The sequence below is a fragment of the Catharus ustulatus genome, chromosome 4, assembly GCF_009819885.2.
Source record: "Catharus ustulatus isolate bCatUst1 chromosome 4, bCatUst1.pri.v2, whole genome shotgun sequence".
Lineage (NCBI taxonomy): Eukaryota > Metazoa > Chordata > Aves > Passeriformes > Turdidae > Catharus > Catharus ustulatus.
Genome location: NC_046224.1, coordinates 7,496,478 through 7,509,254, shown reverse-complemented (window position 1 = coordinate 7,509,254; position 12,777 = coordinate 7,496,478). Strand labels below are relative to the sequence as shown.

The window sequence follows — 12,777 nt, the reverse complement described above, 5'->3', positions numbered from 1 at the left end:
AAACAGGATGTGTCTGGTATGTCTATAGCAAACTCAAAGGAAACTGCCTCCCACCCAGAATGTCCTTCTTTCAACACTCCCAAACTCATAAGAAAGTTGTGGTAGAGGTTTACTGCAGAGTATGATGGAGAGAGATGCTGAACTGCTCTTCCCAAGGCCAGAACATAGAAAGATGAACATGGACCCATCTCTCAAGCTCCTGGTGCAGGCAGTACCCACCTGCACCAGGGCATGGCAGGGATTTGTGGGGTCTGCAGAGAGGAGGAGCTGCCTGCAGGGTTTGGGATGAGGATTTTCAAGCCCCAGTGACAGCCCCATGAAACAACACAGCAGCTCAAGGAGGTTGGTTTTTTCCTTCTTTTTCAAGGGAAATAAGAAGCTATTTTTACACCCTAGTAACAGCCTTTGGACTGTCAGTAAAATGTGGGAGGTTTCATAGTAAATGTTTTGGCTGACATTTTCTCAGAAACAGCAGGAAATAATCAGTGCATAATTAGAGAGGAAAAGACCTGCAAATGTCTATAGATCTATGTAGAGCGCAAAGGGCTTCTTTTTTTTTTCCTAATTGACCTTAGTGAAGGTGAAGCTGAGCATGTTTTATAGAATGATAAGATGATTTTACAGAAATTCCTCTGTACACCAGTGGAAGAGCCAAGTTGCTAATTGTCAGTAATTTTTTCTGCTGTTCCTAGTAGCAATAACCTCTTCTGAGCATTTTGGAAAGGAAAGAGCACATTCCATGGTGTCTTGCTTGGGAAGAGCTCTTTTGGTAGAGTATCTCTTGACTCTAGAGGGGATGGGTTATCATTCCCTGAGAAACCTCCATGGCTGCAATTCCCTTGTGTTCTGCAGGGTGGGTTGAGCAATCTGTACTCAGACAGCTTTTACCCTCTCAAAAAATGCTATGTGTCAGGTCAGCAGGAAAACCTCCACAGGAAACCAGACAATCTGCTCTAATCATGAAGGTAAATCTATCCACCAAAATGTTCACTGGGCCCTCTCTAGACTCAAGTGACTCCTAAGGAGACTGCTCCAGTCTATCAGTTAAATAAATACATAGGAGAACTGTTTTCAGAAAGTCTGATTATGTCATCAGCCAAGTGAAAAGGCTCCTTCAGAGCTGCCCTCATCTGTTGAGTAATTACTGAGCTGGGACAGGGGCTGAAAATCTCCTTTCAGCCATAAGGAAAGACTTGATACACATATGGAGCAGCTAATTTTAAAACTGCAGTATATCCTCCATTTCCCCTCCTCTCCTCTTTCCAGAATACCAAAGGGGTTAGGTCACATCCCAGAGAAATCACTTGCCATGGTTTCTTTTCCCCCCTCTGTTTTCCTTTATCAAACACATTTCTTTCTTTTCCTCTCTTGTGGTCTCAGGCAGAGATCTTGTATATGAGGCTGTAGCCTGAAGCAAATATTGTCTAGTCAAGTTATATATATATATATTTTTTTTTTTAATTTGTTTGTTTGTTTGTTTGTTTGTTTATTTATTTATATATGTATATACACACACACATGTAGATACAGATGTAGAGGTAGGTGTAGGTGTAGATGTAGATGTAATTATTTTTTTCCAAATGAGGCTTTATAATGGAGATGTTCCTGGTCCCTTTTCTACGTTGCTGCTAACAGAAGCAGTGTGTTATTGAGCTTAAAGGCAGGAAAATAACCAGGAGAGGATGAGCAGAGGGAGATTACAGCAAAGGCTGGACACCAAGAAAACAGGCAGGGACAGGGAGACGAGGAAGGAAAAGCGCACTTTGCAGAATGAATGGCTCCTAACAAGTTTTAAGGAAACGTTATTACAATTTTATTACCATATTTTATGAAGCTGCTCTAAAAACGAAGTCCTGAAGAAGCAATTAGGCTGAGAACATGAATTTTGCAGCTGTATTTTCCTGGCCCTCCACCTGCCCTGTCAAGGAGCTGACAAGCATCCTTGTGACGCAGAGCTCCCTTCGTGTCCTTCAGTCCTCAAAGAACAAACTAGGGATGGGGTCATGGGGGGACACACCTTCAGAAAATCAAGCAGATATTAATATTCCTGCTTCTTCCCTCTCCAGGGAGACATTGAAGCTTTTTGCAAATGATGCCTTCTCACCTCTGCTAAACCTGCAGTTTTTGGAGTTCAGTGCATGCAGGTCCCTCATGATCTCAGCTCAAGCTGTCCTGCACATCTCTCTAAAAAGTGCCTCCTAGGCAGTGCCTCCATGTATGCCTTCTCCAGCCCATTCCTGTCTGCTCCCCCCAAACCCTGTGGCCTTTTTGCACACATTCCTCTGAAGGGAGAGTAAAATGAGTGAAAAATAGCCCTGACAGGCAGCTGTCTCCAAGGGTGTTGGCTTGCACTGTGCCTTTGATAAAAATACTTCCAACCTCAGTTTCCCCACCTGGTGATTAAATAGGAAGAATCAGCACTCATTGAATTTAGTTGGAAAATGTCTTGCAACGTAACTCCATGATTTTGTGGTGATTTAACTGAACTACAAATCCTCATCTTGATAATGTATTTTTGCCCTCACTGGACCACTTCCCTCAGCTCAACTCATCGTAGATGTTGACACTATTGAAGTCTCCACCCTGACAAGCTGCTCCCATGGGGAAACAGGCAGGGAACTGATCTCTTCCCAGCACTTATTTTAGGAAGGGATGCCAGGAGTGAATCATTGTACCCATAGATCAAAAAGGGTGTTTTGGTATCCAATTCTTCTGGAACTTCCTCCTGGATTTTTTCAGATGAGACCCATTCTTATTAATGTGACCTCATCAAGGGTTAAAAATATCTCCACATCAGCTGAATAAGACTGATATTTAAAAACTATCAACTTTCAAAAATATCACCCCTTGGGTAAAAAAGGTGTTTTGCAGACTGTTGCATAATTCTCACGCAAAGATTAATTCCCTTACAAGTCCAAAACATAAAAGGGCTCCAGAAAAGACAGCTGGGTGGGAAAAAGAGTGGAGTGTGCAATGGTGAGTTAACACACAAAACAAAAGGATGAAATGTTGCATGTGGCAGAGCTGCCTTCTCAGATGCTGCTCGTGAGTGTTTGAAAGAGTTAAGCCCAATAGTGGAATGTCTTGGGAATGCTGGCAGACGGAGAGTGAGCAGCTTTTTTCTTCCCTCTGGATGCAGTCCCAGCACTGAGCAGGCAAAGTGATGACTTTGGATCCGAGTTTGCTTCTTGGATCTGCAGCAGAGAGCTGGGAAGTGATGCAGAGTTACCAAGAAGTCCTTTGCAAGGGATGTGCAAATGCCTTCCTAAGTCAGGAGAGGTATTTTTACCTCTCTCTTGCTCATCCTTGGGTGCAGCAGGACTCGCTCTGAGAAGATACACAGAGGGAGAAACCACATCCTGAAGGGCGTATGCAAAGGGAGAAGGACACATCCCCAAACAGTTTATTTTGGCTGCTGGTTTTTGTTGTCCGCTCTGGTTTAGTGGTTTGGTGGTTTGGTGGTTTTTTTTTTCCTTGCTTTTCATTCTCCTCCTTTGATGGAAATTTCAGTGACTCTTTAACCTTGCAGTTCCTAAGGCGCCTTGGGATTAGCTGGTTGCCTCGGAGCAGGGAATCTGGGGTGATTCACACAGGGAGCTGGCATGGCTGCTGTGCTCTTTGGCTTTGAGGATCTGCTCTACAGCTGGGACAGCCTGGTGTGGAGCCTGACGTCCCGGGCTCTGAGGACTTGCCGCTTTGGAAACCTGAGGGTCCTGCAGCTCATGCTGAAGCCATGGTGCATTTCCAGAGACGTTTATCAGGTAGGGAAACAAAACACCAGGCCAGACCCCCAGACCCCAAGGCTGCAGGGGGGAGACCCCCTGGGAGCCTCACAGGGTCCTGTCCTGTTCCTACCAACCACTTTGGGTCCCGCACAAGCGGTGGGACAGAGGGGATGCTGTGGGCAGGGGAGGTGTGGCAGGAGAAACATTTTGGTTTGGAGGATGGTGATGGGGTCTCCCATGGTGGGACACAGGTCCAAACTCTACTTCCCACAGAGCAGGGGGGAATAAGTGTAAGCAAACTAAGGTTCAATTTGCTATATCCCCTTTCCTTGAGCTTCATACTCGTAAGTACCACCTTAGTTTTTCTGCATCCTAAGGCTGTCCCTGCAGCTGCATAGGAATAATTTAGAAACTACCCAGAGGAAAGGATGCCTAAAGGCACCTAATCTGTGGAAAATGGGCTTTTGCAGAGGGTTTTAAACTATAGTAGCACTAATTATCCCTGAGTGACTTGTGCAATGCCTTCTTACTGCTTCATCTTGTAAAGTCCCAGGCATCTGATTGCTTAAAATTTCTGGTTTGTTTGATGTATGGTTTATGTGGTATAGAGAGCTTTGGGGCTTGGATGACTGGCTTCTCTGTAGAGTTACACTAACTGCTTGCAGCTTGAGGGATAGTCACACAGCTCTAATAAACTGTGTGTGTTTCTGAGACTGATTAAACTGGGTTAAACAAACTGAACATCACAGAAGGAACTAGTACTGAATGTCACTTTCAAAAGCAACTCATTCCAGTCCATAGGTGGGTCCAGGTGGCAATGTAAACCCAACAGCTCATCTGCTTTTTAAATCAGCTTTAGACAACTGAGTCTAGACATTTATTCTGCTGTGGGGACAAACCCATTACAATGTTTATCATCTCTACAGATTTGTCTAATGCCAGACACTGGAGTGACTGATTGGTATTTGCATTTGGAAAATGGATTTTCTGCTACTCCCATTTACTTGGTATTTTGCTTTTCCTGTGCTTTGGAAGTCTCCATGTGTGAAGCCAAGTCATACAGAAGGCAACAGATTAAAAGCCTGTAGAAATTTTTTGTGTTGGTTAGAGGGAGACCAGGGCAGGGCTCTTACTAATTTCAGCAAACTTTGAACCAGCTTCAAATCATGCTCTGGTTTCAGCAGACTTCAGGAATAGATTTTATGGTATTTGGAGTTCGGCAAGCATGGGCAGCATTTTCATTATAAGTGTTTGTTCCAGAAGACACCCACAGCCAGTGACACAAACCCATTACCCAGGGCTTGGCTTTGAAACCCCCTGAAATGCCCCACTGGGATGGCTCCAAGTGAACCACGCTGCCCTCCCTGGGCTCTGCTGGCTCTTGGCTGGGGTGAGCCCGGAGGTCAGGCTGTGCAGAGGCTGCCTGTGGGATGGGGCTGCCCAACCCTCTCCTTGCAGCTTGTCCTAGGAAACTAAACCTGAAACCAATCAGCTCACATGGGTCTGGGAAAGGGGAGGGGAAAGCAAAAGGGCTCAATGCTTAACCTCATTTTTACCCCCCACCTATGTAAAATCATCCTCAAAAACTAAGGAGTTGGTTTTGAGGGGTGTCCAAATTCTGATTACTGTCCCAGCCTATTCACTATGCATCAGGGAGTGCCACTGCCTCTGAAGACTCCCAGGGCTGGTGTTCCTTCACCAGATTTATGTTTCTATGAGCATTAAGCACATCCACAAGTGCACTTTTTCCATTGCAAAATGCACGTGCCTTGAGCCATTCCCTATGGCATTACACCATGATCCTGGCATGTTGTTCCCCCTTTGCCACAGTCACCAATGACATGGGAAAGGTGCCTCTCTTCCCACCCAGACAAGCATTAATGCAGCCTCAAAGACACTCACAGGTCAGGAAGGACTCAAAGAGTTGTTTGTTTCTCAGGCAGAATCTGTGAACATCTGTAAAAGCTCAGTAAAACCACATCACTTTATTTGTCAATGCCCATGAGCTTGCAATTCTTTGGAGAGGATCTGAAATGCTGGGTCAGGTACCAGGAGAATTGCTGCTGGGTGGAGGTTTGTCAGAAAAGGCATCTCATAGCTCATCACTGTGGAGTTCCAGCAGCAGCAGTGTTATTAGCAGCCAGCAGGAGCTGATAGCTAACTCTACACTTATGTATATTAATCCTAAAAGCATTTCCTCCAGTAGTCAGCATCGTCCAATTTAAATGCTGGCAGAGTATTTTAGTAGAGTATTGCTTGGACAGAAAGCCTGACAGTTTAATCACTTCCCAGAGACAGAAACTTCTTCCACTGCTGATTATTTAGATGAACAAATAAGCTCTTGACTATGCTAGTTTTTGTTATTGCTATATATTAATCCCTGTTGCTACTGCACCTTGAGAGTAAAGCAGACCAGTGTAGCACTTCTGTCTGGTACCAGAACCAGAAAAACCCTAAAAAGACACATTAAAGAGAAACATTAGTCAACTTTGTAAAATTAAGCCATGCTTTTTCATACTCTGAAAAGTATGTTTTGTGTTTTTCTTTGAGTTAATCACATCTCAGTGCATCTCTGCTTCTGGTGCAGTGTAGCACACAGCCAGGTTCTGGCTGGGCAGAGCCCACACTGCTGGGCACACAACACTGGGGAGAACCCAGCTCCTCCACCAGCCAGGACCATACTTCCTCAGGTATGGCTCTGACTTAGATAATTTTTTTGTTTCCTTGCCCTAGTCTGTTGTCTCCACCATACAAACATTCCAAAACTTGCCAATTGCCTTCTACTGTCCCCTCTACAAAATATAGAAAAACTAAGACAACATTGTAGAGATTTACTTCCAATACAAGAGCAATGGGTACTTGGAAACAAAACAAGCTCCAAGCATCAATATAATCAGTGTAATTCCCTTATTAATGATGAGAGACTTTACTTTCTTTGATCCCAGAAAATCAGCACCAATGCTTTAGCAGAGATAGATGAAATAGTTTTGGGGGGATGCTGGCTGCAGTGGTTAGAGTGGGATCTGAAACACTTCAGTCTTCAAATCCAATCTGACACAGCAATTGGAAGTCTGGACTTGCTCAAGCTGCACTCTGAGCAGCAGTTGTTATAAAATAGGTTAAGACAATCAAAAAATGCCTTCATTCTTGGTCTCCAGACTGGATTTGTCTCAGGGATGCTGAGTGACTCCATTCTTCACTGTCTGTAAGCAATGCTTTGGTTCTCAGGCCATTGAGCAGTACTGAGAGCTAGAGGACTTTGGTACCCTGAAGGGTACCATCATCTATCTCAGACTGCATTTCTTTCCCAGCAAATAAATCCTCCCCCAAGTCTACTGTGATTCCCAGGGACACATTTGTCTGCTCAGTCTGTAACAAACTCTGTAACAAACCTCTTGCCTTGATCTGTTTTCACATTCACCAGTTGCTCTACTTTAATTGTCATGAATGCTTGCTGTATTTTAATTGTGTTTTGTGATCCACCATGTGGTTTTCTGACTGCAGGAATGGAATTCATTTGAAAAAGGAGATGAACAATTAATAAACTTCCAGTCCCTCAGACAGTCAGTTGTGTTGTGCAAGATGTCACCGAGCTGTTGGATGTATTTTTACCAATGCCCAGATGTCTGACTGCTCTGACCTACTAAACAATTGGTCCTGTGAACTAACACAGTGCCTGCTTTTGCAGAAATACTCACATTTCAAGAAGTACTGGGGGAGGGCTGGGTTATTATTATGGGATAGGCAGTCAGTTCTGCATTTTAACATCCTGAAGATAATTCACTATTTATTTAATCTCCAAATCCATCAACAAATGTTTTAGTTTCCCGGCTGTGCCTGTGCAATGTCAAAGAACATCAGGCAGTGCAGGACCTACATCTACAGTAAAAATGTGTTTATGTGTCTTAACTGTTTAAAATCCCACCAACTGCTCCTACCAAGTCTGAGGCAGACCCCTGGATGCAGAGCCATCTCTCAAGGATACCACTCACAGATATTTATTTCCTCACTCTCTGTAGATAGTAGTGCTGTGTACTTTTTACACACTGCTTCTTATCCACCAAGTGCTTGGAAAGACAGTTAAGTAATTTTACTGCTACAGAATCTGAGGCAGAATCAGATTAAATCACTCACTTCAGGTTAGGGGCACGAGTGCAGAATTGTCTGCAGTACCTCATTGTTCCCCAATTTTTTTGCCAGTTACAGGCAATAGAATTAAGGAGGAGGTGGGATGTAGAATTTTGGGGCTGGGTGCTAATCTGAAATGAGGAAGAGGAAAGAGCTTTTGCTGTGCTGGCAGATATGGAAAGTCATGGAATATTCTATGATTTAGCAAGAAGTTTAATTTTGGCTATTAGGAAGAAATTGTTGTATATTAGGGATTAATTCTTCACTAGGGCAGTGAGGCTCTGGCACGGGTTGCCCAGAGAAGCTGTGGATGCCCCATGCCTGGAAGTGTTTGAGGCCAGGCTGGATGGGACTCAGAGGAACATGTCTAGTGGAGATGTCCCTGCCCATGGCAGAGGGGTTGGAATTAGAGCATCTTTGAGCTTCCTTCACACCCAAAGCATTCTGTGATTCTACTTTCCAGAACCTATAATTTTTCCTGAGGAGAAGGCACCTCAGGTGTGTCTCCCACAGAATTCACACTGCTAGCCATTGCTAATAGTTTTCCCCCAGCTGCCATGGGCACTGGGGAGTTGACATGGAGGGTTTTGGGGTTTCTCCCTCATTTATCTGGTGTTTTTCTGTCACCCTTCTGGGTAGTGCATCAAAAAAGGGACAGACTGTTTCCACTCCATGGTGGGATCTGAGACATCCCCACAGCCCCATGTAGCTTATGAGGAAACATGGTTTTCCTCCTCAGAAAGGAACAGTTTGGAAATTCCATTCTTGTTTCAGCATCATTCTTCACCCTGCTTGCCTTGAAGACATCTTATAATGTTTAAGCACAATTAAAGATTCAGGAGCAAAAGCAGCATTTTGCATGCCTGCCCTGCTGTTGTAAAAGGCTGTGCAAAGCAATTTTGGGCAAGAGGGAGGAAGGAAAGGGCTGAAATGTTAAACACATCATTTCAGATTGGCAAAATTTCCAGGTTTTGATTTATAGCTTCATCACCAAGTAGATTAATGTGGAATTCAAACACAACCAGCTCTTTGCTTTCCTTCCAGGTCTGACATATTAACATTTCCCATTAATCTAGTCAGCTCCAGCACGATGAAGGCTGAGGAAATGGGGGATTAGGCATGTGGGAGTGTTGGGGCAGGGGAAAAGAGCCAATAAAAATTCACTTTAGTTAACTAACTAAAGTAGAGAGCATGGGACCTTGTTCAGGTCTCGGGTTCTAGCTGGAGCTGTTTCTGGCTGCCTTAAAGACAGCAAAGCCAGGTCATTTCTCTTGTGGTGCTGGGCAGAGGGGTTTTCAGGGGCTGTTGGCTTCCTGCTCATAAGGATGATGTGGATGTGGGCACTGGTGCCCCCGTGGAGCTGAGTTTGAAGGGCTCTGAGGTGGGCACTGGTGCCCCCGTGGAGCTGAGTTTGAAGGGCTCTTTGCTGGTCACTGCCCTGGTGCAGCTGGGTTCAGGAGGCTTCAGGCCCCAGGCTTGCAGTCTGCCTAATTCCCAGTTTTGTGGGGAGGCAACTACGACTTCTTTTCCCCAGCACTCTTTGCTGATCCACTCCACAGTCTCTGGAGCTGCCCTGGAGACTTCTCAAACTTTATTGCTACATATTTAAGCATTTATGACTGCATATTTAAGCATTTATGAGATTTGAACTGCTTCCCTTGGAGGAAAAAATAAGAAGAATGAAAACACCCAAACCAACAACTACTAACAAAAATCACACACACACATACACACACACACAAAAAAAAAAAAAAAAAACCAAAACAAAAAAAACCCAACAACAAAAAAAACCCACCATCCACCCAGAGCTGCAGAAAGGGCTAATGAGCCTCACATGTTACCAAAGGCAGCTCAGGAACTTTTGGCTTGCAGAATTTTTCACCCCATCTTCATTAGAGGCAAAGAGGGTTAGACAGAGAGAGGAGGGGAGAGAAAATGCAAATGCTAAAAATTCATTTTTGCCAGAAATTATATCCAACAGACAGAGAAAAAAAAAAAAAAAAAGAGCCTGTGGGGAAACCTCAAGCCATTTCCTTTCAAGTTGTCTATGGAGAAAACACAAGAACTGTTCACTAAGTTCCCAACCCCAGGTATTTTTATAGCACACTGTAAAGTTGCCTTCAGCATTTGATGCAGACTTCCCCTGCCTTTGTGGGGCTGGGAAGGGATGGGGCAATCTGGTAGGATCTGTGCCACTGCCACCAGCCCCACCATAACCCCTGAGAGCACTGCTGTCAGTGGAGGGGCAATAACCCTTTGCCTCCTGAACAAACACCAACTCTTTACATGAACTTTTAGGAGAGCCAGGAGAAGACCAAGTGGTTCAGTCTCATGACTGAGATATTTTTGTTCAATAAATACAGCAGCCTCTTAGCAGAGGAGGTGTACTTGCCATCAGTTTTCTCCCCTGTGAATTCTTCCAGCCTGCCTCCCTGTGAGAAACACTCAGCCTCCAGTTCCAGTCTGTTCATGAGAGAGGAGTCTGGCTGCCCCACTTTGGAACATGGACAAAGCCTTTCATGGTGTTAAATCCACCTAATAAATGGGTTAGGATTGCCAGTGCAGCTTATAGAGGCCACCAGCTTGAGCAGACACAAGCAATGCTGAATTGTTGCTAGATTTGAGTCCATCCCAAAGCTGAGCTCTCTTGAAGTTCACCACCAATGACTTGGGTGTTCCTGCACCATCTTTGCTTTAGTCTGCAAGGGATAAAAACTGTGCTCTCCACAGGGAATACAAACTGTCTCAGCTGAGGCAGTCTCCAGCAGTTCACCCTGCTCATAACAGAAATGCATCTTGCAGCAAGGCAAGGGAAATATTTTTTGATCCCCTGGGTTTGCAGAAACCAGGTCTGAACTGCTTCTTCCTAGGTATGGCTATTTTCTGCTCAGTATCTAGAGTCATGAGATGGGATGCATCTTGTGTTCCTTCAGTTATCAAAACTTAGGCAATTCATCCATGCTGATTCCTTCCAAGATAGGTGCCTTGTGCAAGTCATTCTCCAGAGGTGCCAAGCCCTTTGTGTGGAGACCAGAAAGAGCTGAGACTGCTAAACCCAACTGCATGCTTAAGTATTAAACACCCACAGTCCTGTGACCTAGAGCTCAGTCATCTTGTTCTGATTAAATATATGTCATCCAAGGACTGGGTGGAGGATTCTGGAAGCCTACAGGAAGGTCAGCAACTGTCAGGACAGTGCCCAGCAGTCCTGCTTGAGTCATCAAACTTCAGCTGCTGGAGTTAACACAACATGCTCAGTACTGGGACAGGCCCCAGGAACCTGCTTTGGCAACAGAGACATTTGTGAACACTTCAATCCTCTCAAGTAATTGAAAACAGCAGGGAGTTTTGCCTGCAGCATTTTTGTGGTTCAACCCCTTCTCCCTCAAAGAGAAATCCATCTTGAATACACAGCTCAGAGTAGCCCCAGAACAGGTCCAGTCCCATCAGGCTTCCATGTGTCTCTTCTCTTGCATAAGAAGATGATCTTGGGAAACCAAGGCTTTTTCCTTCACTGTTTGTAACATGCCTTTGAGGCCCCACCAAAGTCCTTGTGCAATGGATGCCATTTCCTTCAGATGTTCTCCTGGAGCAAAGGTGGAGCTGACTGGTGCCACTGAGCCAGTCCTGCCCTGTCTGTGTTTGCAGCTGCACCCAAGATGCTGCCATGAATCAGCCTTGCAGAAATTCTCTTCACACCCAACCAGCAGCATCCAATTGTTTAGAGAGAAACAGGAGCTCTTGGTCATGGGAGCTCTGGAAAAAAACAAGGAAATTAGGCACTACAAAGATGACTCTTTTGTGATAGCAAAAAAGAACAGAACAAAGCTCTAAATGCCATCCAAGTGTAAGTACCAGAAGGCACTGAATTTTAGGGATGGCTTCCCTCTCCTTTGTTCCCTCTATTCCTCCCTTGGATTGAAGAGGATAAACCCCCACAGACGCACCTTTGACACCTGCAAGTGGCTATGGGCAGCATTTGCACATTCATTACTTCTTAAGCTTAAATATAAAGCTCAAATTTCTAGTGTCCACTCTTTTTGATTCATCTGCAAGACTCTCCATTTAAATCTCTTATGCAGTGCATGTGTTCAAGAGAGCTCACAGCAGAGGAGGGTTGTTGTTTTCTTAAATAAGAATCTTATGATCCCAAGCTGGAGGGAAATTGTTATGGGATTTAAAACCCTGCCTTTTTTCCTTCCTCTCCTTTCAGTTCAGGCAGCACCTTTTTTTTTTTTTAACCATGTGAGTCTACTGAGACTCCAAAACAGCTGACAAAGTTTCAGGCCAGTCCTATCCCCTGCTCCTGGAGAAGAGCTCTGCATGGCAGCCAGTGCTAAGTCCCAACTACAGAAAGTTATCCAAGGTCAAATTCCTCCATGCTCTGAACTTCCATCTACCCCCCAATGGGGATTAATGTCTGTCCAGCACCTGGCAGCAGTCACCCCATGCCTGCAGTGTTGCATAACTTGCAAGCCCCACTGAGTGCAGTTACTCAGCAGCTTCACTGATCACTGTGCTGCTGGAGCTGCTCGGCACTGGGACTTGAGGGGCTCTCATAAAGCTCCAGGAGGGCAGGAGTGTGAGGTTACAGTCATGGAAAACCTGCTTTGCTTCACTTCCATGAGGCCTGATCTTAACCCCTCTGTGCTCAGGGGCTTAACACATTTGTACAGTCACTTCCATGCCCATAAAGAGTCTGCTCATGATGAAGAGAGACCTGATTGAGGCTGGGAATCTTTATGTTACTGTAAGTTGCTGTACTTGGGTTGACCTCTGCTTTTTCTTCTTTTTTTTTCAATGTTTTTTTTAATATTCTTTAGAGCCCCACAGCCACGGGAGCCTAGAGTCATGCAGGTCCTTTATGTGCCCTCCACAGCTGAGACAACAACTCTGAGTATGGTCAGGGCTGCAGGCTGAACTG

General features: G+C 44.9%; 1 protein-coding gene across 7 annotated transcripts in view; it reads left to right on the top strand.

Moving 5' to 3' along the window:
• Window positions 1–12,777, top strand: part of FRMD4A (FERM domain containing 4A) — a 357,007-nt gene that overhangs the window by 178,037 nt on the left and 166,193 nt on the right. Inside the window, exon 1 of one of the 7 annotated variants that reach the window (XM_033057880.1) lies at window positions 3,603–3,761. The exons of the other annotated variants lie outside the window; for them this stretch is intronic. Coding sequence (XP_032913771.1) covers window positions 3,603–3,761 — 159 coding nt within the window. Of the gene's footprint in view, window positions 1–3,602; window positions 3,762–12,777 lie in introns of those variants that run through there. 7 annotated transcript variants of the gene reach the window in all.